This window comes from Chiloscyllium plagiosum, chromosome 1 (genome assembly GCF_004010195.1).
Source record: "Chiloscyllium plagiosum isolate BGI_BamShark_2017 chromosome 1, ASM401019v2, whole genome shotgun sequence".
NCBI lineage: Eukaryota > Metazoa > Chordata > Chondrichthyes > Orectolobiformes > Hemiscylliidae > Chiloscyllium > Chiloscyllium plagiosum.
Window position 1 is genome coordinate 26,455,197 of NC_057710.1, and position 27,217 is coordinate 26,482,413.

The following is a 27,217-nucleotide window of genomic DNA, read 5'->3' on the forward strand; positions in this document are numbered from 1 at the left end:
GGAACACTTCAACCCCAGGGCATCAATGTGGACTTCAACAGTTTCCTCATTTCCCCTTCCCCCACCTCACCCTAGTTCTAAACTTCCAGCTCAGCACTGTCCCCATGACTTGTCCGGACTTGTCCTACCTGCCTATCTCCTTTTCGACCTATCCACTCCACCCTCTCCTCCCTGACCTATCACCTTCATCCCCTCCCCCACTCACTCATTGTACTCTATGCTACTTTCTCCCCACCCCCACCCTCCTCTAGCTTATCTCTCCACGCACCAGGCTCACTGTCTTTATTCCTGATGAAGGGCTTTTGCCCGAGACGTAGATTTTGAAGCTCCTTGGATGCTGCCTGAACTGCTGTGCTCTTCCAGCACCACTAATCCAGAATGTGGTTTCCAGCATCTGCAGTCATTGTTTTTACCTCGATATACTGTGTGCCTTTTTGGATGGCTCGAGAAGCTGAGAACATTGATATTGACCAAGAAATGAAAAACAACATGAGGGAATCATGTACACAGCCGGTAGTTAGGATTTAGAATGTGCTGTCTCAGTGTAACAAAGGCATATCCACCTATGCCTTTCAAAAAATGCAGGCCTAATTATTAAAAACAATTGCAAAGTTCAAAATACTGATTAGTACACAGTTATGTCCTCTACTTCCATGTGTTGACCCCTTTGTAGATTCTATATGGGACCCAAGCCTCGAAGTATCCTTTAACAATTTACATACCTGTAAAAACACTGTAGACTTAACTTCAAGTTAGCTGCTAGTCTCTTCCCATTTTCTCTCTCTCTCTTCCTCTCTGGCATTTTCTTTCCCACATTTCCTCTCAACATACCATATCCAGCCTGGTTCTTTCTTGTATTATCAGCATACAGTCTGTTGGAAGCAAATTTTTGCTGTTTCCTCTTACACTCCATCTCTTTCAGCAGCCACAGAGCCCTGGCTTTGATTGCCTTGCCTTTCCCCTCATGGGAATGTTCCATAATGAACCCAAAGCATCACCTTTTTAAAAGGTAGTCCACTGTCCTAAAATAAAGCTTTCCCTAATAATCTTCAATTCTGAACTACCTAGGACAAATTGATCATCAATTCCTTCCCCCCCCCCCACTGAAATTCATGCTCTTCCAATTTGGATTGTTCCCTGTCATTATCAATAATTATCTTGAACCTTGATACAATAATCACAATTCTCAAACTCATTTCCCTCCATCTCCCGTTATAAACTGGGATAGTAAGGGTATATTAGGATAACTAAACACATCATTACCACTACTTTATAGTTCTTCAATCTCTTTGTAATTTCCCTTCATATATGCCCTTTATCAACTTTTCTGCGAGTTGGTGGTCATAGCGTCATAAAGACCTGCACCGTGTAGACAGTCCCTTTGGCCCAAACTGATCAATGCTGACCAAAACGTCCGTCCACAGTAACTCCATTTCCCTACACTTGGCCCATATCCTTCTAATACTTTCCTATCCATGTATTTGTCCAAATGCTCCATAAATGTTCGTAGTGTACCTGCCTCAACTACTTCCACCAGGAGCTCATTCCTATGCATACCACCCTCTGTGGTAAAAGTGTTGCCCCTCAGGTTCCCTTTTATTCATTCCCCTCTAACCTTAAACTGATGCCCATCATCTAGCCCATATTTTAAATTCCTCTGCAAGATCTCTTCTGTGTAGTCCCTACAAGAGTTTTTTAGTAAGATCTTTGAATTATGTTTTATTGCTGAGTTTTTGGTCTATTTTTCAGTTTTTAGCTTCTGAAGCAAAATAAATTAAAATCAACTCGTAAACTCAGAAAAATTAATAAAATCAAGTATTATTCCAAACATTTTAGTAATTGCAAGAAAACAAAATAATTTGCATGGTTACTCAAATCATTTCATGAATGGTCTGATTATAAAATATATTAATATGTAAATGCTATGGTGAGTGTAATTTCAAGCACCAATACTGATGCTAGCTGATCTATTCTTCAATGCATGCAAGTTTATCCTCCCAAGGATTACCACCTTTCCCACTCCTTTTCCAGCCTCATACTCTCTGACAACAGACTCTGGACTGATTTGTCCTTCAGGCTGCAGATTCACCTCCAAACTATGCCAGTTTTACACCCCAAACTAATGGGGTTCTTCTTCAATACACTATGGAAAAGCAATCACATGCTTGTGGTTTGAATTTTTAAAATATTTGTTAATGACAAGACCATTGACCAATTGGTTTAAATTCGTGATGCAATTTCTAAAATTAGATTTTTAAAAATTTAAACGTTATTGTGAATAAAAACCAATGGCAAGTTAATAAATTCAAGATTCTGAACAAGACAGTGTGATCGGTACATACCTTTCTGAATTTCCAAGTTAATAGAATATTTGTGTGAAAGAAGGCCATGATTTCTAACAAATACATCACTGCTGTGTTCAAGTTCTTCATCCTCACTGTCCTCACTTTGATGCAAACCATCCGATTTCCACATTTCTTGTCCTCTATTTATTAGAGGCAGTGGCACAAGGTCCTTACTGCTGCATGGCTGTTCATCATCAAACAGATCTGTGGAGTGTAGGTAGTTGTCATTCTGCCCACTGGTTGTGCACATTGCATTATTGGTGTTGTCAGCTGGTACTTGTGTATGCTGAGAGTTGACATCATTGAAGGTGAACTCAGAAAAATCAGGTATCAGCAATCTGAAGCATGCCTCCAGCTCAATCAAAGAATTTTGAATTTCTTCCGATGTTTCTGTTTTAAAAACAACAAAAATATTAAAGATTTAAAAAGTCAGCAGTAACTCACAGAAAACAGACTCTACAATTTATTAGCTGAACCCCAAAAACTGGATCAACGCTCAATGTCACTTCTTAGAACAAGTTACTCTGAAAAAAATACAATGGAGTCATGATAAATGGAACTCAAAATAACAAACATGTGTATGCACATATTCACTTTCAGCTCTTCAGCAACCCTCTGCCAAAAGTGTTTCACAAGAAACAAATGATTGAGGCAGAATTTGCCCAAGTATGGCATCAAGGAACAGAACTGCATTCAATGGAAATATCTTTGCTGGTTGGGAATCATAACTAGCACTGACTGAGGATTTTAAACTAGGAAACATAATTTGAGAATTAGGGCCAGACTGTTCCGATGGAATGTTAGGAAATACTTCTACACACAAGGGATAGTAGACTTGTGGAACTCTCTTCCACAAACAGCAGTGGATGCTGGATTAACTAATTATTATTGTCAATTATCTATCTCGAGTTTAAATACTTTGTTAAGCAAAGGAATTAAGGGACATGGATCAAATGCAGATATATGGAATTAGGCCATACATCAGCCATGATCTCATTAAATGGTGGAACAGGCTCAAGGAGCTGAATGGCCTACTCCTATTCCGAAGAAAAAGGCTGTGGTTTTTGGATATCAACCCCAGGATATCAATAACCGAGTTCCTCAGGATAGTGTCCTATGTTCACCATCTTCAGGTGCTTCAATGATCTAGCTTCCAGGATTACTGTTCAATATTCAGCACTATTTACTATTCCTCATTTACTGAAGTAGTCTGTGTCCATATGTAGCAAGACCTGGGTAGCATCCAAGCTTGGGCTGATAACTGCAAGTAGCATTCACTCTTTTTTTTTTAAGTTGATGGGATGTGGTTGGTGTTGACTTGTACAACATTTGTTGCCCATCACTTACTGGGTTAATTACTCAGACAGTTGTTAAGAGTCAACCACATTGCTGTGGGTCTGGAGTCACAAATAAACCAGACTAGGTAAGGACAGCAGACTTTCCTCTCTAAAAGGCACGAGTGACCCAGATTCATCTTCATGACAACTAGCAGTGGTCACACAGTTGTCATTTGGTGAGCATTTTATTCCAGATTTTATTGAAATCAAATTTCATCATCTGCCACTGTGGGATTTAAATCCATATCCCAGAACAGTAATCTGGGATTCTGGATAACTAGTCCAGTGACTTTACCAAGGTGGGTTATCATATAAGGAGGGACTGAGTAGATCAGGCCTGTATTGGAGTTTAAAAAGAGGTCACCTTATTATATATTCTTCTACCAGGTTGCTCCCTCAGCCTTCTGCATTCTAGCAAAAACGATCCAAGTTTGTCCAACTTCTCCTTATAGTTAATAGATTCCATTCAGGCAACATCCTGGTAAAACTGTTTTGCAACCCCTCCAAAGCCTCTATGCCTCCTATACTGTGGCAATCAGAAATGCACACAATACTCCAAATGTGGCCTAACTAAAGTTTTATACAACTGCAATATGATTGCTAACTTTTATCCTCATTGCTCAGAATGATGAAGGCAAGCATGCTTTATCACCTTATCCAATTCAAGGAGCTATGGGCTTGCACTCGAAGATAGCTCCTAAAGTTCAGCCATTTACTGCATGTGCTTTCTTCTTGTATTTGACTTCCCAAAATGCATTATCTCACACTTGTCCAAATTAAACTCCATCTGCCATTTTCCTGACCAACTTTCCAAATGATCTATATATTGCTATATCCTTTAACAACCTTCCCACTATCCACAATGTGTTGAGACCACCTAGATTTTCATCCAAATCATTTTAATATATTGCAAGCAAGAGGTACTAGCACTGATCCTTGCAGAATACTACGAGTTACAGACCTCCAGTCAGAAAAACACCCCTCCATAGCTACTCTCTGCCTTCTATGGCTAAAGCAATTTTGTATCCAACCCACCAACTCATTGGGGATCTGATATGACTTAATCCTCTGGACCAACATTTGGAAAAGTCCATGTCAACAATGTCCATGCCCCTACCCTAAATCATATTTATCATTTACTCAAAAAACTCAAATTTCTAAGATAAGTCCTCTCCTGCAGAAGGCTATGCTGCCTATCCCTGATTAAGTCCATTCTGTTCCAAATGTGAGTAAATATGGCATTCAAATCAGACAACCCTGATCTTTACAGGAAATCCAGATATGACCTCTAAGGATATGAGAGACACCAAGAAGCGATACTGGACTAAGCTAGAGACCCAAACCAACCCCACATGGACCCCTGCCATTTGTGGCAGAGCCTACACGAGATAATTGGCTACAAAGCAGAACAAGATGGCAGACAAAAACATCCCACCCTCAAAATTTCCCTCCCTGATGTGCTTAATGCACTTTACACTTGTTTCGAACAGAGATCAGTGAAACATCGTCACTTGTCCCAACAGCTTCGGATCCACCTATTCCCTCAGTCATCACTGCAGACATCAAATCGGTCTTTTTGAGAGCGAGGGCCACTCAATTAGTGATTCTGCAGTGAGATATTGAAGCCTTGTCAGAGCATCATTATGAGATATTTTAGCACTGTCAGAGGGTCAGAATTGTGGGTGCGCATTGTAATCAGAGAATCAATACTGAAGTAATGCCTCATTATAAAGGGTTCAGAATTGAGGGATTGCCACATGATTGGAGGTCAATCCAGAAGGAGTGCTTCTTTGTCAGAGGGTCTGTACTCATTGTCAGATGGTTCATTCTGAGGCAGTGCCTCATGTAATGAGGTCAGAAAGAATTGAGGAAAAACCACATAATTACAGGATACAAAAATTGAGATATCATGTCTATACAAGACATTGCTAAGGCTACATATGGAGTACTGTGTATAATTCTGGTCACTCTGCAATAGGAAGCATGTTATTAAATTGCAAAGGGTGCAAAAAAGAATTACAAGAATGTCACAGAGAACAGAGGGTTTGAGTTATAAGGAGAGGTTGAATAGGCTGGAACATTTTTCCCTGGAGTTAAGAAGCTGAGAGGTTTATAGAGGTTTATAAAATAAGTGAATTGCCAGGCTCTTTTCCCTGAGGTAGGCGTGTCCAAAACCAGAGGCATAGGTTTAAGGCAAGAGGGGCAAGATTTAAGAGGGACCTTAGGGACAACCTTTTTCACACAGAGGGTGACGTGTACATGGACAAGTTGCCCAAGAAAGTAGTAAAGGGCTTGTACAATTACAACATTTAAAAGACATTTGGAGAAGTACATGAACAAGAAAAGTTTAGAGGAATATGGACCAAATTCAGGCAAATGGGACTAGTTCAGTTTATAAAACGTGGTCAACATGAATGAGTTCGGCCGAAGGATCTGTTTCTATGCTGTATACTCTATGCCTTTATTTCCATGTTTAAATATCTCAAGTCTGATTCTTAAAGCTAGTCAGGGGTTAAAGACTTATAGGTTACAACTTCTGTAAGTTAACTTTATTGCTGAACATTTCAAATTAATGCTTGTATTTCTACTCACTTTTTGAAGCGTGACAGACTAAACGTAGTGGAAGAAGCTTGATACGCAGTTAATACAGCGTTTTTATGATAGAGAAAAACATATTTGTCACTTTCAAAGCTCTGCATATGATAGCTCAAATAACCTAACATATATGTATATTTTTTATACACAAAAGGAGCCTCCTTTCAGTTTACAGGTAAGAGAACACCTGCAAAGAATAATTAATAAAGGAGAAGCTATTTGGTTAGTAACTAAAGTCTATGATATAAGCTAATAATGTTTGGCCAAGGCTTACACTGAAAGGGCTTATGGAGTTACTTGCAGTTTTTCACACAGCATATTTATTAATAACAGCCACCCTTGTCAGTTAAACCTATCTTCTGGTTTATCAATTCCAGGACCTTTTTAAAGGAATCTCAGTTCTTAGATTAAATTAAAACGGTAGTAATTGTCTGGCAACCAAAAATAATCCAAACCAATCCTTTTGATTCTTTCATGGAATGTAGTCATTGTTAGCGAGACCATCATTTGTTGCCCATCCCTAATTACCCTTGAACTGAGTGGCTTGCTAGATTATCACTGACTGCAGTTCAGAGTCAATTGCAAAGTTGTGGGCCTGAAGCCACAGATAGACCCATAACAGCAGATTTCTTTCCCTGAAGGACATTAGTGAATCATATGGGCTTTTATGACAATCAATCATAACAGTTATGGTCACCAATACAGAGATTAGCACTAAAATCCACATTTATGAGTTGCATTTAAATTCCACTGCCTGCTCTAGTTGATTTGAACTCATTTCACCACAGTATTAGGGTGGGCCTCGAGCTTCCCAGCCCAGTGACATTATAGTTATGTCTAGGATTACTTTACTTACATCAACACTTCATTTGTTTAGGAATGAGTAGAATACCTTCCATTTCCTGTTCCACTCTGTTTACTTTTGTTCTATTGATATTGTCCAGTCTTTTCAATCTCTCTTCCTCTCGTTTCCTCTCAGCTTGCGTTCTTGCCCGAACGTCTTGGAAATCCACCTTAGCATGAAGGGAAGCAAAATAAATAATTAATACAAATCAGTTATGGACCAGGCCAGACCCCTCAAAACACTTCAAGGCGGCAGCTCAGACCCTAACTTTGCTAGCTGTTTTAAGCAGTTGGAAAGTGAGTCTTCCAGGAGAGAACCAGCTGGGCAAACCACTTTGTTTAAAACAAAACAGAATTTATTTATAAGATTATTCAATGAAACACAAAGAACAGAAAACAGAATACCGAATAACCTATGCTATCCGAAAACCTAACAGACTACACAGGAATCTCGATTATCCGGCATTCATAGAACAGTACAGTAATTACAGGCCTTTTGGCCCTCAACGTTGCGCCGACCTTGTATGCTTCTCTAAGATCAGCCTAATCTACACACTCTTCATCCATGTGCCTATCCAAGAATCGCTTACATTCCCAAAAGTATCTAACTCTACTACCACTGCTGGCAATGCATTCCACGCACCTACACACTCTGTGTAATGAACCGACCTCTGACATCTCCCTTAAACCTTCCTCCAAATGAGGCCCCCACATGATAGCCATTTCTGCCTTGGGAAATAGTCTCTGGCTATCCACTGTATCTATGCCGGTCAACATCTTGTGCACCTCGATCAAGTCACCTTTCATCCTTCTTCTCTCTAATGAGAAAAGCCTTAGCTCCCTTAAATTTTCTTCATAAGACCTGCCCTCCAGTCCAGGCAGCAGCCTGGTACATTTCCTCTACAGCATTCCACACCCTTCCTACAAAGAGGCGATCAGAACTGAACACAATATTCCAAGTGTGATCTAACCAGTGCTCCATAGAGCTGCAGGATAACCTCGCACCTCTTAAACTCAACCCTCTATTAATGAAAGCCAACAGACCATTTCCTTCTTAACAATCCTATCAACTTGGGTTGCAACTTTGAGGGATCTATGGACATGGACCCCAAGATCCCTCTGTTCTTCCACACTGCCAAAAATCCTGCTTTTAACCATGTAGTCTCCATTCATATTTGAGCGTCCAAAGAGAATCACTTCACACTTTTCCAAGTCGAACTCCATCTGCCACTTATTAGCACTGTTCTTCATTCTGTCATTGTCCCGTTGCAACCTATAACAGCCCTCCACACTATGTACCACTCCACAAACCTTCGTGTGATTGGCAACCTTACTAACTCATCCTTCCACTTCTTCATCTAAGTCATTCATAAAAATCACAGAGCAGAGGTCCCAGAACTGATCCCTGTGCGACACCATGGTCCCTTTCAGTGATCTAGCTCCCCTAACTCTCTGTAAGAGAATTCCTGACATTCAATACCCTCTGTTTGAAGAAAATAATTCTCTGCTTGTACACCATGACCTATTGATAAGAACAAAAGAGGGAACACAGGAGGTCAGGTAAGAGAGACTGGACCTGAACTCAAGATAGTATTTGACTGAAGATGACATCATGCAGCCTGAGCAAATTACACTTCATGAGATTCGATTTTGACCTCTCCATTGTTTGAGTTATTCACAGCACAAGGGAAGATGATCATCATCGGTGGGCATCAATCATTTCAACTGTGGGATATCACTGCAGGAGATCCTCAGGGTAGCTCCCTAAGTCCAAGCATCTCCAGTCTGTCCTCAGGGAATCCCTGCAGTGTGGAAGCAGGCCATTCAGCCCATTGAGTTCACACCAATCCAAAACAGAGATATTCACTGAAGATCACACAATGTTCAGAACAATTTGTCATCCCTCTGCTCCTAAAGCAGTCTGTGTCCATGTGCAACAAGACCTGGACAATATTCAATAATCATGCTGTTAAACTTTGGGTAACATTCATGTAACAGCACTGTATATTTCCACAGTAAAGGGAGGAGTTCACAATCTGGTTTCACAAGAATAAGGGGAAGTCATTCAGCCCATCAAAACGACTGGGCAAGAAGAGAAGAGGGACAGCCCAGTCAGTCCCTCCTGCCTGTTACACAGGAAGACAAGGAGTCTGTTCACTCCCACACGTCACTGACACGGGATTAGAAAGAGACCATTTCACACCTGGAGTCATTTACAAAAGAACTGGAAGAGGTCATTCAGTTTCTCAAGTCACTAACAGAAACAGGAAGGTGTTAGAGATGCCCCAATATAGAACATAGAAAAGTACAGCACAGAATCTTTAGCCCACGATGTTGTGCCGAGGTTTAATCCTAATGTAAAATATAATAACTTAACCTACACACCCCTCAACTCACTGCTTTCCATGTGCATGTCCAGCAGTCGCTTAAAATGTCCGAAATAACTCTGCTTCCACCACCGCTGGCAACACCTTCCATGCATTCACAACTCTCTGCGTAAAGAACCTATCTCTGTTGTCTCCTCTATACCTTTCTCCTAATATCTTAAAACTATGACCCCTCGTACCAGTCAATCCTGCCCTGGGGAAAAGTCTCTGGCTATTGACTCTATCTATTCCACTCATTATCTTGTATATCTCGATCAGGTCTCCTCTCTTCCTCCTTCTCTCCAGAGAGACATGTCCAAGTTTATTCAACCTTTCTTCATAAGGCAAGCCCTCCAGTCCAGGCAGCATCCTGGTAAACCTACTTTGCACCCTCTGTATCTTTCCTATAGTAGGGTGACCAGACCTGGACACAATATTCCAAGTGTGGTCTCACCAGGGACTTGTAGAGCTGTAGGAAAACTGCACGGCTCTTAAACTTGATTCCCCCTGTTAATGAAAGCCAAAACACTTTTTTAACAATCCTATCCCCTTGGGTGGAAACTTTGAGGGATCTATGTACTTGCACACCCAGATCCCTCTGTTCCTCCACACTGCCAAGAATCCTGTCTTTAATCCTATATTCAACATTCGAGTTCAACCTTCCAAACTGCATCACTTCACATTTATCCAGGTTGAACCCAATCTGCCATTTCTCAGCCCAGCTCTGCATCCTGTCTATGTCACGCTGCAGCCTGCAATAGCCCTCGATACTATCGACGGCACCTCCAACCTTTGTGTCATCTGCAAATTTACTAACCCACCCCTCAACCTCCTCATCCAAATCACTTACAAAAACTACAAAGAGCAGAGGCCCAAGAACACAGCCCTGAGGGACACCATTCAACATTGACCTCCAGGCAGAATACTTTCCATCTACAACCACTCTCTGCCTTCTGTTAGCCAACCAAATCTGAACCCAGATAGCCAAATCTCCCTGTATCCCATACCTCCTGACTTTATGAATGAGCCTACCATGGGGAACCTTATCAAATGCCTTGCTGAAGTCCATATACACCACATCCACTGATTGACCTTCGACGACCTGTCTTGTCACCTCCTCAAAGAGGTCAATAAGATTTGTGAGGCATGACCTGCCTTTAATCACACTATGCTTTGCTAAATAGTCATAAATCCTATCCCTCAGAATTCTTTCCAAAGCTTTGCTGACCACAGACCTAAGACTGACTGGTCTGTAATTGTCAGGGATTTCCCTATTACCCTTCTTGAAAAGAGAAACAACATTCACCTCCTTCCAATCCTCCAGTACGACTCCCGTGGAGAGTGAGGAGACAAAGATCCTCGCCAGCCGCTAAGAAACCTCCTTTCTCGCTTCCCGGAGCAGCCTAGGGTAAATCTAGTCTGGCCCTGGGGACTTATCCATCTTAATGTATTCCAAAATTTCCAGCACATCAACTTCATCAATCTTGATCTGGTCAAGCCTGTATCCCACCTCCTCAAAGTTCTCATTCACAACAAAGTCCCTTTCCTTAGTCAAATCCCATCTGCTCAGACTCCACACACAAGTTCCCTCCGCTATCCCTTATCGGTCCTACCTTCTCCCTGATTATGCTCTTATTCGTCACATATGAGTAAAATGCCTTGGGGTTCTCCCTAATCCTTCTTGCAAAGCCTTTTTCGTGCCCCGTCCTGACTATCCTCAGTTCATTTCTGACTCCTTTCTAGCAAGCCTGTAATCCTCTAAAGCTGTGCTAGATCCTTGCTTCCTCCACCTTACGTAAGCTGCCTTCTTCCTTTTGATGAGAAGTTCCTCTGTTCTCGTCATCCAAGGTTCCTTAATCTTACCCCTTCTCACCTACGAATTTCGGATTATCCGGCAAGATTGCAAGGTTCTGATGCTTGGCTAAACTGTATTATTGGGCATTCGATTATCCGAGAAAATAATCCTCACCAATGTAGTTCCAATAATTGAGGTTCCTCTGTATCCCAACTTAATGAAGTTGTACCAAATCCTTGCAACAATCCCTATAAGCACACCTTGACACAAAAGGTAAAATCAAAAACAAGTTCTTACAGGATAGAAGTCAGAGAGAGATCACCAGCTGGGACCTGCTTCTGTGGGGCCGGCAGCCTTTCTTCATACTACTGCTTTCTAAAAAAAAACTAGAGAAAAGCTGAGCTGAGAGAACTGGCCACTCCCCTTTCATTATACGTGTTTTTTTAACCTGAAAGCCTTCTGCCTGAGGCAGTATCTGTTAGGTATTATCAAATTGGCCCTAAGACTATTCAACCTCCAAACTTTACAGAGTCTGCGTCATTTACGACCTCTTTGAAAGAAAACCAAGGACTGCATAACCTTGTTAAAGGAACAGCATTGTCACAAATTGGCGTGCTGAACCTAAAAATAACATTAAAGAATTAAATCCTTCTTTGGTCATATCAAATGCATTAACACATCAAGGCAAGTCTTATACACCAAAGAAATTCACACCTAAAAATACAGCTTGCAGGAAACTCAATTCTTCAGGTTGGGGATACTCAAATCACAGCATTTATTTAAGATGGAGAATAGGTTTTTGACTTCAAATTGGGCAGGAAAGTGGATTTGAGGTAGATTAGCCAAATTTTATTTACTGACAGAAAAGTCTTGAAGCACCAAATGATCTATGCCTGCTCCTATTTCTTGTATTTAAATTGTTTTTGGAGACATTTTTAATTTGTTCCTTTTTTCTTGTTTGTTCCTAATCCAATCTTTCTTTCCCTCTTTAATTTTCTTTCTGCAGCTAGACCGTGAATTCACTATTCTCACTCACACTTATGTCTTGGTTCAGACACTACTGTACATCAATAATTCTTCAAATCATATTAGTCAAGGACATATATAATTGTTTGACCTGTTCATACATCTCTCAGGAACACTTCCTGCAACTTACTATGAAATGTATTTTGGAAATTAAACCAGCAAGAGCAAGTCTAAATAATAGCAGGTGCCCTTCATTTACCAATTATAATAAATTCTGGTCCAATGCAAACGAGTGTTTTGAGTCGAAAAAAGATTGAGCTTTCAGATACTTTGCTTGTAATGTTTGTACTAGGTGATATAGATGATATTTGGCATAAGTATAGAGAACTCAATTCCAAAATTTGATCATTAAAAGAATGACAAGCTTTGGAATACAGTGAGTGGAAGTATAAATTCTTAAAGGTTAGCACAATAAACTGGCTGTAATGTAACATTGACAAGAATGGAGTGATATATCTTGAAATAAGAGTGCACTAAGATGGAAAAGCACTAAATGGTGTTCACTAAGAGGCTGGAATTCCAAAGACATGATTCCGGAATCTGCACATACAGGAATGTAGAAAAAAGGTCAACATTATTTTGGATTAAATCAAAATTGACACAGTACAAAGCAGCAAGAACGATTTTGTGTAATATATCAGTTGTACCATAATTGAAAGCACTGTGTACATATTTAGATGTCCCATTAAACAAGTTACATTTAAGCCACAGAATAATGCCAGGAGCTGGAAATTATTGGAGCAACTAGAGATACTGAGACTGTCAACACTGAACCAGAAAGAATTCAAAGATTTAACTCAAAAAAAAAGTGAATGGGAGAAACTATTTCTCCTGTGTGGAGCCATCATACAACATATTTTTTCTGTGACTAAAACACAGCTATTGTAGTGCAGTATATACCTTTGGATGATCAAGTTTTATTTTGTGGACTCCACAGGTATTGTGAAGATGCTTGTCCTTGGACAGCATGCAAGGTAATTTCTAATTTACAAAGTATATTTTTTTCCTTGTTCTGAAACACAGGAAATATATGTGCATATATAAATAATGTCTGACTAATTTTAATAAGGTTGTATCAAATTGGATATTTAAGGTGATACACGCACTTCAAAATTTGGAAAACATCAGACTAGCGATGCAAACTTGTTTAGCATTTAACTTCTCAAACATCGAAAAGGAAGACAGCTCTCCATCACCTTCTCAAGAGCAATTACAAGTGGGCAATAAATGTTGACCCAGCTAGCAATGCCACCATTCTATGAACAAATTTTAAAACTGAAAATGCTTAATAAAAAGACAGAATATATTCACCTTCTTAACTTGCTTTAGAAAATGATAACCCAGAGAAAGTTTCTTGTAAGCTTCTCCATATTTCCCGTGCCAATCCTCGACAGATTTAATTGCCATTTCCTTCAATGTTTGAGCTATTTCTTTTGGTGGAGGTAAAGGTTGCTCAAAATTTGATTCCACTGTTAACTCCAAAAATTCCTGAAAGTTTGAAACAAGCAACGTCCGAAAGTGATGTGAACGCACAAATAGCTCATTTGCTATTTGGAAAGCAGACAGGCGGATCTCTGCATGCTCTTGGTTTAACTGTGTCATGATTAAGTGATACACTTGATTGATGTAATCCTCAGACAACCTGTAAAGAGTATATATTTTAATTAATTGTCGATGAATGACAGTATCTTTATTTGGAAATGGCACAGTGGTTCAGTGGATAACACTGCTGCCCCACTGCCCCACAGACCCAGGCTCGATTCCAGCCTCAGGTGCCTGCCTGTGTGGAGTTTGCACTTTCTTCCCATGTCTGCATGGGTTTCCTCCAGGTGTTCCGGTTTCCTCCCACTAGGTGTGTAGATTAGGTGCACTAGTTAGGGAAAAATGTAGAGTAATAGGGTAGTGAAACAGACCTGGGTAGGTTACTCTTCGAAGGTTCGGGTCAAATGGCCTATTTCTATGCTGTAGGGATTCCAATTCTAATTCTGATAACCACTCTGAAGTAAAGCATGGGCAATGTTCAGGCTTAGGTTGGTCAGTGCCAGGTAGTAACCATTTCCAAAAAGAGGTAATCTAATCATCTTTTCTGGAACAGTCAATTGAATTACCAATGCTGAATCCTGACTATCAGCATTCTAGGAGTTATCAGTGACCGGAAATGGCAACTGGACCAGCCATATAAATACCACAGTTTTAAGAGCAGACCAAAAGCCAGAAATTCTGCAGCAAATAACTCACTGCCTGACTCTCAAAGCCTGTCCATTACCTACAACGCACAATTCAGAACTGTGATGGAATACTCCCCACTTAGTCTCCACAGCTCCAATACTTAAGACTCAACCAGCTCAGAACAGCTGGTTCTGATTTGATCAGAGCCCTTAACTATTCAATCCTTCCGACACTAGCACTGTGCAGTGGCATGGACCATCCATAGACTGCACTACAGTAAGTCATGGATGCTTCTTCAAATATACCTTCCAACGTACTGCACTCGTAGATTTTAGTAATTTTTGAGAAGATTTGTAGCTCAGGTTGAGGCGCAAGATGTAAGTTTGCTTGCTGAGCTGGAAGGTTCATTTTCAGATGTTTCATCACTAGGAACAGTCACTAGTGAGCTTCCAGTGAAGCACAAGTGTTTTGTCCCACTTTCCATTTATGCGTCTTGGTTTCTTAGGGTGGGTGATATCATTTCCAGTTCTTTTTCTCAGAGGATGGTAGATGTGTTGATTGATGGAGCTCCGGTTAGAATGCCATGCTTCTAGGAATTCCCGTGCATGCCTCTGTTAAGCCTGTCCTCGGATGGATGTGTTGTCCCAGTCGAAGTGATATCCTTCTTCATCTGCACCTAAGGATACTAGTGAGAGTGGGTCAAGAGTGTGGTGCTGGAAAAGCACAGTAGGTCAGGCAGCATCTGAGGATGAAGGGCTTTTGCCCGAAACGTCAATTTTCCTGCTCCTCGGATGCTGCCTGACCTGCTGTTCTTTTCTAGCACCACACTCTTGACTGTAATTATTGGGTATCTGTTCATCTTGAATACACTGCATAGGTATTTTACTTCTGCTCTTCATAGTTCCTGGGTGCTACAGTTTGTTGTGGCTCATTGAAATAATGTCCTGATGCAGCTCAGTTTGTGGTTGTTGGGATGATTGCTTCTGTAGTTATGTACTTGGACCGTGTGTGTTGTTTTCCTGTAGACACTGCTTTGAAGTTCCCCATTGACTGTTCGCTCTACTGTGATATCTAGGAATGGGAGTTTGTCGTCATCCTTTTCCTCTTTTATGAATTTTATGCCAGTAAGAATGGTGTTGAATGGTGTTGTAGGTTTTCTCTAATTTATTCTATTTTGTGATGACAAAGGTGTTAACCATATAGCAGACCCAAAGTTTGGGTTGGATAACTGGGAGGGCTGTTTGTTCGAGTCTCTGCATTACTGCTTCCACTATGAGCCCTGATATTGGTGATCCCACGAGTGTTCCATTGATATGTTTGAGGTCTTGTTATTGAAAGTGAAGTGGGTGGTAAAGCGAACAGTCAATGGGGAACTTCGAACCAGCATCTACAGGAAAACAGCACACACGGTCCAAATACTTAACTACAGAAGCAATCATCCCAATAACCACAAATGGAGCTGTATCAGAACATTATTTCAATGAGCCACCACACACTGCAGCACCCAGGAACTACGAAGAGCAGAAGAAAAATACCTATACAGTGTTTCCAAGAAGAACAGATACACAATAAACACAGTCCGCTGATTTCTCAACAACAAACCCAAACAAGCAGCCACAGAATCCCTGAAATGACTTCTCAGACCTCGTGGCACCATGGTAGCCCACAAACCTTTGAACACACTTAAACAGGGCTAATGAACCTAAAAGCCCCTATACAAAGGACCAGCAAAGCAAATGTCATTTACAAAATACTATGCAAGAACTGAAACAAACACTACATTGGACAAACAGGCAGAAAACTAGCCACCACGATACATGAACATCAACTAGCCACAAAAAGACATGACCCACTCTCACTAGTATCCTTACATACAGAAGGACACCGCTTCAACTGGGACAACATGTCCATCCTAGGATAGACTAACCAGAGACATGCACAGGAATTCCTAGAAGCATGGCTAGGAGCTGGAGCTCTAACTAGAGCTCCATCAATAAATACATTAATTTGGATCCCATCTACCATCCTCTGAGAAAAAGAACCGGAAGTGATATCACCCACCCTTAGAAGCCAAGATGCATCAATATAAAGTGGGACAAACACCAGCGCTTCATCGGAGACTCACTGATGATGTTACCTAGTCTGGTGATGAAACTTCTGAAAACGAACCTTCCAGCTCAACGAGCAAAATTACATTCAATACCTTCAAACTTGTGATTTCAACCATGTAAAAGAACAAAGACAGCTCAGACGGGAACAACACCATTTGCAAGATCTCCTTCCAGCCACACAACATCCAAATATGGATCTATATTGGTGTTCCTTGGCTGCCAATGGACCAAAATCCTTAAAGTCCCTTCCTAAGAGCACCATAATTTATCTTCACCAATGACAGCAACAGTTCAAGAAGTTAGCTCACCAAAATCTACTCAAAGGTAATTAGGAATGATCATCAAATACTGGACTAATCAGTGATACCCACATCTCAGCCACAAATTAAGTCCTGTCTTAACTCTAACAGATGTCCTTAAAGAAATGTGTTAATTACTAACAATACAAGAATAACTTTTGCACAATCAACTTAGGTTGTCAGTTTCCTTTTAGTCTTAGATATTTCCATTGAATTTTCAAAATAATGTATCTTCAAATAGATAATAGCATATTTTTAAAAATTGTCCCTTCACTAAATGCTATTCTATAATCAACAACTTGCTCCCCACCTTAACATTTCTCCAACCACCCCCTGCCTATTTGCAATATCCTCCAAATCCAATGGTAAGAAACCATAAATAGTAAGTCTCTCAAGTCAATGTGTTCTTTATCAAGGTACTAATCACTCAAAACCAACTCTTCTCATGGGTCATGTTATTTGGAAGGAGAAAGTGAGGGCTGCAGATGCTGGAGCTCAGAGTCAAAGTATGTGGTGGTGGAAAAGCACAGGCAGTCAGGCAGCACCCGAGGAGCAGGAGAGTCAACATTTCGAGTATAAGCTCTTCATCAGGAATGTGGGAGGGTCCAATGGTACTGAGAAATAAATGGGAGGGGGGGTAGGGCTGAGGTGAAGGTAGCCAGGAATGAGATAGGTAGATGAAGGTGAGGAATGGAGGGTGCAGCAGATAGGTGGGAAGGAAGACAGACAGGTAGGACAGTTCAAGAGGGCGGTGCCAAGTCGGAGGATTGGATCTGGGATAAGGTGGGGGGAGGGGAGATGAAGAAACCGGTGAAATTGACATTGATTCCGTGTGGTTGGAGGGTCCCAAGGCAGAAGGTGAGGCGTTCTCCTTCCAGGCATAGGGTGGCTGGAATTTGCAGTGGAGAATGCCCAGCAATTGCATGTCCTTGGTGGAGTGGGAGAGGGAGTTGAAGTGTTCGGCTACAAGGTGGTGGGATTATTTTGCACGTCCTTGTCGGAGTGTGACTCCACTGCCCTGTGGCCGAACACTTCAACGCGACTCTCTCGCTCTCCAAATGCTGCCTGACAAGCTGTGCTTTTCCAGCACCACTCCTTTATCTGTAAGCTTGACACTGCTTCACTCAGAACTCAGCCACAGTTGAGAAGAGCCCAGGAGAACAGCAGAAACATTTTGGGGATGTCCTTAAAACATTCCTGAAGAGGTCAAACATGCCTACCAATTTATGGGAGACCCTTGTTTATGACCAATAAAAATGGAGAAGACTCGTTTAGGAAGGCATCAAACACAGAATTCATCAGGAAAATGCAGAGGATAGGTGAGGTTTCAGAGGGACCAGACAAAACTCCAATCTATCTACTTGATCCTTCAAGCATCATCTGGCACACGTGTAGCAAAGTCTGCAGACTGTGCATTGGGCTTATCAGCTATTTCAGAAATCATAGAGAAAGAGTGGAAATGAGTCATTCTTGATCCCAAGGAACTGTCTAAGTCATGCTTTGTTTGCTTGGTTTGTCTCTCGAAAGGTCATGTGGAGGCACAGCATGCTGGCACAGTGGTTAACACTGCTGCCTCACAACATCAGGGACCTGAATTCAATTCCACCCTTGTGCGACTGTCTGTGTAGAGTTTGCACATTCTTCCCGTGTTTGTGAGAGTTTCCGCCAGGTACTCTGGTTTCCGAGTCCGAAAACGTACAGGTTAGATGGATTGGTCATGCTAAACTGCCCATAGTGTCCTGGGATGTGTACGTTAGGTGGATTAGCCATGGGAAATGCAGGGTTACAGGGATCAGGTAGGGGGCTGAGTACTGGGCCTAATGAGCTGTTTCCACACTGTAGGGATTCTAAAGATTCAGAAATTCAATGAAAGAAAGCACTGGCATCTGCTATTCTGACACAATAAGCCATGGTGGTCTCATTCAACATACGTGCAATTCAACAACTCCATACTTGCAGATTTTCTTTAGTTCCTTCATCTTGTCTGGGTTTAACACTTGTTGTCCAGATGTGGTGAGATCCTCAACCAGCTGAGAGAGTTTCTCATGCTGTTGAACTTCCATTTCTGTAATAAAAATAAAACACAATAAATCTATAACATGAACATTCTCAATTCATTCACTCCCAAAATTGCCTTCAGTAATTGTTATTGTGCTTTAGTAACATGCATTGCGAACATTACATTGCCCAATGCCAATAGCTTCAATCAAGTCTTCCATAATAAGTACCCAGAAATAATCATGAATAACGTATGCAGCTTGCTCAGGTGACATGTGAAAGCTAAGTGATCTCTAATGGATTAGGAGGGGGAAAACATCACCAGAGAATGACTGATTTGGGCCATGCTCCACTTTAAGGTACTGAACCATAATCTGAAATCATAAAAGATCTTTGGCCTATCAAACTGCCAAATGCAGAGTCAATGTACAAAGTCTTTCCATCACCAACAATGCTCAAACCAGGAGCATGAAATATTCATTCGTTGTCTAAATAGGCAGAGTTGCCAAAGCACTCAAGAAGCCCAGTACAGATAGTCACTAACACATTCAATAAAGAGTTCAAGAGAAACTCTTTACAATTGTTAGGTTGTGGAACTTGCTAGTACATGGAGTATTGCTTGGATGGAATTAGTGAAAACAAATTAAGTAGATAAGTGAAAAAGGAATACTAGGCTGGTGGGAGGAGATAAATAAAGATGGAAGGGTCTCATGGTCCACAAACATCAGTATAGATCTAGCCTACTTCTATGCTGAAATAGTGTTACAAAGTGAGGCGTAGCAGTTAATTACTGCATGCAAAATCCATTTCTGCCCCTATCAATACATTATGACTGTTGCACACTCAACTTGCAGGATAAATCACAGTAAATAATCAAACTTATTTGGACAAAATCTTCCTTCTGTGTGACTTTTAACACCAAGAAGGTTCAAAAGCAACAATGTTATGGGAAGACCATCACCTCCAAGTTTCCCTTTAAATCTCACACCATCATGACTTGGACATAGAGAGACATTATTGAATTGAAAATCCTTTATTGTCACTTGTACTCCAGTACAGGAGTACAGTGAAAAGTTTTAACAATGGCTGTCGTCAATGCCACAGTCTTATGTACAAGTGCCCAGGTGTTTTACAGCACAGAAAGATGGCTTTCAGCCAATCATATCTATGCCGGTTCTTAGGCACTGACCGACTGAGTTGGGCTGGTTTGTGATGCAGAGTGATGCCAACAACATGGGTTCAATTTGTGTACCAGCTGAGGTTACCATGAAGTTTCCTCCTTCTCAACCTCTCTCCTGACCCGAGACATGATGGTCATCAGGTTAAATCACCACCAGTCATCCTGCTACCACACCACTCTGCCCCTCTCCCCACCCACCCTCCACCCTTTTATCTGCAGCTCCCCTTACACCTAGCCCCAGTCCTGAAGAAGTGTTACACCTGAAACATTGACTTCTACACCTCCTCATGCTGCCTGGCTCACTGTGTTCTTCCAGCCTCCTGCTTATTGCTCTCTGTCGAACATTTGACTTGTCAGCTTACAGGCTAAGGTACTTCAAGTAACCATCTAAATACCTTTTAAATTACCTGTTGCAGGTGATTCCTACCTCCAGAAGAAGTATCTATACAGTGTCACCACTGAAGAATTTTGAAATGCTAGATCTATACTGATGTTTGTGGACCATGAGACCCTTCCATCTTTATTTATCTCCTCCCACTAGCCTAGTATTCCTTTCTCACTTATCTACTAAAACTCATCGATCACCAGTTCCAATGTGCCACAGCGAAAAACTACAAAGGCTTCCTCTGAAGATAGACACAGGATACGAGCTTCGCCATCTAATACTTCATCAGAGCAGAGACCATGCCATGTTCTTTGCAGCCTTCAATATTTCGTCAATAATGATGAGCATCTCGCCAAGATCATCCCTACTCCTCAACTTCTTACCTTCCAACAACCATCAAACCTTAAACAGACATTCGTTCACAGCAAACCACACAGTCTTCAGGACGTGGACCACAACATCACACAACTCTGCCATGGAAACCACTAAGACATGTCAGATCATTGACATGGATACGACCATCACATGTGGGAATACACATACAGATACTCGTGTGACTTGACCAATGTCATCTATCTCATACCGTGAGGCAAGGAATGATGCCCCAAGGCAAGGTATATTGGTGAGACCATGCAGATACTACGACAATGGATGAATGGTCACCGCGCAACAATCTCCAGACAGGAATGCTCCCCCTCAAGTTGGGGGAACACTTCAGGGTCCAGGTTATTCAACCTCCAAACAAGGCAGACTTCAAGATACACAATAATGCTGAATCACCGAGCAGAAGCTGATAGGTAAGTTCCATGCCCATGAAGATGTCCTCAACCGTGATCTTCGGTTCACGTCACGCCACATCGTCCCATCACGCTGTTCAATATCTGTTAAATCTTCCTTACTGTCCTGTTTTGACACCATCACCTTGATAAGTTATGATCTCTCTCCCTTAGTTTGTACACTTTGGATTACTTATTACTTTCATTCGACCATCAACATGCCATTCATATCTATCATGTTATTCCAGTCTTCACCACCTCATTTTAAAATTTTTTTGTAATTATCTCTGTGCATCATTTAATCAGATTATAAGACATCTCCTTGCTTCTTATTCGGCTATTGATACTTTACTCACACTGTCTAACACTCGGTCATCTGCAGAAAATTATTATTCAACGATCCACTCGCACCATTTTTATGATTTTTTGTTCTCCCTGCCTGTGATCTCGCTGCCTATGAATTCTATCTGTATGCTCTTCTTTCTCACTACACCCGGGTAAAAACAGTGACTGCAGATGCTGGAAACCAGAGTCTAGATTGTAGTGGTGCTGGAAAAGCACAGCAGTTCAGGCAGCATCCGAGGAGCAGTAAAATCGACGTTTCGGGCAAAAGCCCTTCATCAGGAATACAGGCAGAGAGCCTGAAGGAGCAGCGCCCCAAAAGCTTGTGACTTCAAATAAACCTGTTGGACTTTAACCTAGTGACGTGTGACTTCTGACTTTGTCCACCCAGTAAAACATCAGCACCTCCACATCCTCTAAAACTGTTTTGCATACTCCTTTAAGATGATCTTCAAAAACCTACCTTTTTTGAATAAGCTTTAGTCTCTTATCCTATCAGCTCCTTTGGTTCTTCAGTTTCTCCCTTGATGTAAAGTCCCTGAAGTTGTTCATGAAATATAGCCACGCATACCTTCACATTTTACATTTGGAGCATGCGGGCGATTCGTTTAAATACACAGATCCTTTAAACAATTTGAGCTCAGTAATTTTAAAAGAGATGTCTTGTGCGGGATAACTTTCGGGATGTTACGTGTCCAGACAACTGAGGATACGACTCGGGACATTCTGTCGTATTAAAGGCGCTACAGAAATACAGTCTGAAATTTCAGGAAGTATACCAAAGTGAGCGCTCTCTCTCAATAGAGGGATCCAGCATTAACAGTAATGAATTTTTGAAAAACACAACCCTCAAGAGAAATAAGTTAGTGCTGCAGTTTAGTGAACTCTGGAAATACGGACTCACAATCGAGCAGCAACTGACCACAGCCGACGCTCGCCGTTGCCGTCACAACCACTTCCGGTCTGGTGATGCTAACTGACAGCGGGGTTGACCAATCACGAACGAGAGTTTCACACTAACCACCAATCGAAATGGGGCGGCAGGTGAGTCTTCCGGTCCAAGTGTCTTGAAGGTCTGGAAGTTTCCAGCGACCCACCCCCACCCCTCAGCCACGGTTTCAGATCCCGTCAGTTCTGCGACCCGCCGGCTGATCAGCTTCGCGGTAATAACTGAGACTTCCGGCGAGATATAGCTTCAATTTACAGGTCCTGCAGCACTTGAAAGCGGAGTAAGTCAAGTTGCTGCTGCGGATGAAGCTTATTGACGAGCCGCCATTTTGAATATGGCAGGAGGCGGAGCTCATCTGTTTACGGTCGATGTGGAGAAAGTGAGGACTGCAGATGCTGGAGGGTTACAGTCGATAAAGGTGTGGCACTGGAAAAGCACAGTAGGTCAGGCAGCATCCGAGGAGCAGGAGAGTCGACCTTTCAGGAATGAAGGGCTTATGCGCGAAACCGCCTGCCCTGCTTGTGCTGTTCCAACGCCATACCTTTAACGATTCTTGAACAGCCTGTAACTTGTGAAGTGCCACTTGAATGTTCAGCTTCTAAATCGTACGTTTCTCACCCCTCTGGCACCTGCACCTGGGCAAAATATTCAGTCAAAACATGATGTAGGAGCTAATTACTGCAAATGCTGGAATCTATTGAAGACAAAGAAAACCCTGTGACTTCCAGCATTTCCTGTTTTCAACTAATACGTTTTGTTTAGAGTCATAGAGATGTACAGCATGGAAAACAGACCCTTCGATCCAACTCGTCCATGCCAACCAAATATCCCAACCCAGTTACTCCCACCAGCCAGCATCCGGTCCAAATCCTTCCTATTCATATACCCATCCAGATGCCTTTTAACTGCTGCAATTGTACCAGTCTCCATCACTTCCTCTGGCAGCTCATTCGACACATGTACCAAAACAGACATAACATTTCTAAATAAGGCAGTGCTGAAGTGTGGCAGAGTCAGTACCAAAGGAGTGCTGCACTGAGTGGCTCAACATTAAGGGAGCCCAGCTCCCTCTCAGCGTAATTATTGTGGGAGTACCACTTCTGACATTTCAGGGAAAATAACGTCAGCCTAGTCAGCCTCTCCCTATAGATCAAACCCTCTGAACTTGACAACGTCCTTGTCAATCTTTCCTGAACCCTTTCAAGTTTCACAACACCCTGTAGGAAGGAGACTAGAATTGCACACATTATTCCAAAAGTGGCCTAACCGATGTCCTGTACAGCCGCAACTTGGCCTCCCAACACCTATACTCAATGCTCTGACCAATAAAGGCAAGCATGCGAAACACTGAGACAATCCTGCACTGAAATGAGGAAATACTCCATTGCACTGAGGGACTGACAGGGGGCCAATATTAAGCAATATGCAACACTGTCAGAGGGTCAATATTAAGGGTATACTACACTGTCAGAAGGTAAAAACAATGACTGCAGATGCTGGAAACCGGATTTTGGATTAGTGGTGCTGGAAGAGCACAGCAGTTCAGGCAGTATCCGAGGAGCTGCAAAATTGACATTTCGGGCAAAAGCCTGTCATCAGGAATAAAGCAGCAAAAGGTCAGAAATGAGGGAAAGTTGAACAATCACAGTCAGTGCTGCACTGTTTGAGACAAAGTACTGTGGGAGTACTGCACTTTCAGAGGGCTAATATTAAGGTACTGCTGCACTATCAGAGGGTCAGCACCGAAAGAGTTTTGCCCTGCCGAAGCATGAATACTAAGGGAATGCTGCACTGTCAGAGAGTCATGATGTTGAGGTGCTGGACTTGGGATACACTTCAGTGGTCAAGGACATCCAGCCTCTGATTTTCAGGTAATCGTCCTTCAAGGCAACCTTCAAGATACACATAGCAGAATCACCAAACTGAAACTGATAGCCAAGTTCCATAACTATGAAGACAGCCTCAACCATGATCTTAGTTTCATGTCGTGCTACATGTAACCCCACCATACTGTTTTGTAAAATCTTCCTTACTGTCCTGTTTTGACACTGTCGCCTTAATAACTTATGATCTCTCTACCTTAATTAGTTTGCACAGTTTTGGATTATTTGTTATGTTGTTTAGACCCTTGGCGTGCAGATGTTATACCAATCATGTTATTCTAACCCTTTGGTTTGTCTGTAGCACCACCTTATTTTTAATTTTTTGTAATAATCTCTCTGCCTCATTTATTCAGATTATAGGTCATTCTTTCACTTGCTATTTAGTCATTGACACTCCACTTACCATCTCACTTTTGATCACCTACATAGACTATCAACACTCCACTCACACCATTTGTGTGATCTTTTGATCACCCTGCCTATAAATTCTGTTTGTGTGCTTTTCTTCACTTCATCTGATGAAGGAGCAGTGCTCTAAAAGATTACAATTTCAAATAAACCTGTTGAACTATAACCTGGTGTCGTGTAACTTCTGACCTTGTCAAAGTCAATACTGAGGATGTGTTACAGTATCAGAGTGTCAATCATGAGAGAGTGCTGCATTGTCATACTGTCATTACTGTGGGAATGCCACATTTTCAGAGGGCCAATACTAAGGGTGTGCTACACTGTCAGAAAGTTGATGATAAGTGAGTGCTTCCCAAAGAGAGAGAGAGAGACGAATGTCGGGGGGGAGGGGGATGTCAATATTAAGGCAGTGCTCCACGTCAGAGGATCAATAGACAGGGAGCACATCTCTGTCAGAGGGTCAGGACTGAGGGACTGCTGCACTGTCAGAGGGTCAATCATGTAGGAATACTGCACTGTCAGTGGGCCAGCACTGTTGCATTGTTGAAGGGTCAGTACTGAAGGAGTGCTGCACTGAGGAGGTGTAGCATATACAGAATCGCTACGGGGGGAGAGCCTGCCTGTTTCAAGAGGGCCAACATCATCCCTGTGCCTAAAAAGGCTCATGCAGCATGTCTCGATGACTACCACCCAGTGGCCCTAACCTCAGTGGTCATGAAGTGCTTTGAAAGGCTGGTCATGGCATTATCAACTCCAGCCTCCCCACTACTCTTGACCCACTCCAATTTGCCTATCGGACCAACAGATCCACGTCAGATACTGTATCACTTGCCCTTCATTCCTCCCTAGAACATCTTGACACCAAGAACAGCTAGGTAAGAATCCTACTCATTGACTACAGTTCAGCCTTCAACAATATTATCCCCTGGAGACTGATTACTAAACTTAGTGATCTCAGACTAAGCCCCACTCTCTGCAACCCACAGGCCACAATCAGTGATGGTTGGGGACAATATTTCATCCTCACTTACACTCAACACTGGAGTCCCCCCCCCAGGGGTGCATACTCAACCCCCTACTGTACTTACTGTATACCCATGACTGCATCGCCAAATACTAGACTAATGCTATTTACAAGTTCGCTGATGACACCACCATAGTCGGTCGAATCTCAGATGGCGATGATACAGACGGGAGGTGGAAGACCTGGAAAAATGATGCACTAAGAACAACATAGCTCTCAATGCTGGCAAAACCAAGGAACTCATTATTGTTTTGGGGGGATGTTACTCATGCTTCCCCTACACATTAATAGCACAGAGGTGGAACGAGTGGAGAGTGTCAAGCTCCTGGGAGTGGTCATCCACAACAAGCTTTCTTGGACGTTTCATGTGAACGCATTGGTTACAATGGCCCAACAATGTCCCTTCTTCCTCAGGCAGCTGGGGAAATTTGGCATGATGACGAGTACCCTTGCCAACTCTTATATTGGCATGATGACGAGTACCCTTGCCAACTCTTATAGTTGCGCCATCGAGAGCATTCTGTCTGGATGTATCACTACCTGGTATGGCAACTGCACCATTCAAGATCGGAGTAGGTTACAGAGAGTGGTGAACTCAGCCCGGACAATCACAAAGGCCAACCTCCCATCTATAGAATCCATCTACCAGGCCCGCAGTCAAGGAAAGGCTGCCCGCATTCTCAAAGATCCATCCCACCCTGGCAATCTTTTTCTACAACCTCTACCATCAGGGAGAAGGTACGGAAGCCTGAACATGCACCAGCCGGTATCGAAATTGTTTCTACCTTACTGTTGTTAGAATACTGAATGGACTCACAAACACTTAACATTAGTCTGTACCTGTGATTTTGTTTTTGCTGCTGTTTACTTATTATTTACTTATCTATGCTACTTAACTATGTATAGAGTCATAGAGATGTACAGCATGGAAACAGACCCTTTGGTCCAACCCATCCATGCCGACCGGATATCCCAACCCAATCTGGTCCCACCTGCCCGCAACCGGCCCATATCCCTCCAAACCCTTCCTATTCATATACTTATCCAAATGCCTTTTAAATGTTGTAATTGTACCAGCCTTCCTCTGGCAGCTCATTCCATAACATACCACCCTCTGTGTGAAAAAGTTACCCTGTAGGTCTCTTTTGTATCTTTCCTCTCTCACCCTAAACCTATGCCCTCTTGTTCTGGACTCCCTGACCTCAGGGAAAAGCCTTTGCGTATTTACCCTATCCATGCCCCTCATAATTTTGTAAACATCTATCAGGTCACCCCTCAGCCTCCAACGCTCCAGTCCTAGCCTGTTCAGCCTCTCCCTATAACTCAAATCATCCAATCCTGGCAACATCCTTGTAAATCTTTTCTGAACCCTTTCAAGTTTCACAA

General features: G+C 42.1%; 1 protein-coding gene across 4 annotated transcripts in view; it reads right to left on the reverse strand.

Moving 5' to 3' along the window:
* uvssa (UV-stimulated scaffold protein A) overlaps positions 1 to 22,752 on the reverse strand; it is a 109,435-nt gene extending 86,683 nt beyond the window's left edge. For 2 of the 4 annotated variants that reach the window (XM_043708421.1, XM_043708507.1), the window contains exons 1-5: positions 22,031 to 22,752; positions 18,840 to 18,951; positions 13,619 to 13,949; positions 7,170 to 7,290; positions 2,343 to 2,735 (exon numbers count right to left, since the gene is read on the reverse strand). In XM_043708421.1, coding sequence (XP_043564356.1) covers positions 2,343 to 2,735; positions 7,170 to 7,290; positions 13,619 to 13,949; positions 18,840 to 18,949 — 955 coding nt within the window. In that variant the 5' untranslated portion in view covers positions 18,950 to 18,951; positions 22,031 to 22,752. The remainder of the gene's footprint in view (positions 1 to 2,342; positions 2,736 to 7,169; positions 7,291 to 13,618; positions 13,950 to 18,839; positions 18,952 to 22,030) is intronic. The other 2 variants (XM_043708333.1, XM_043708245.1) reach the window with 2 other exon arrangements.
* Between the last annotated feature and the right edge of the window lie 4,465 nt (positions 22,753 to 27,217).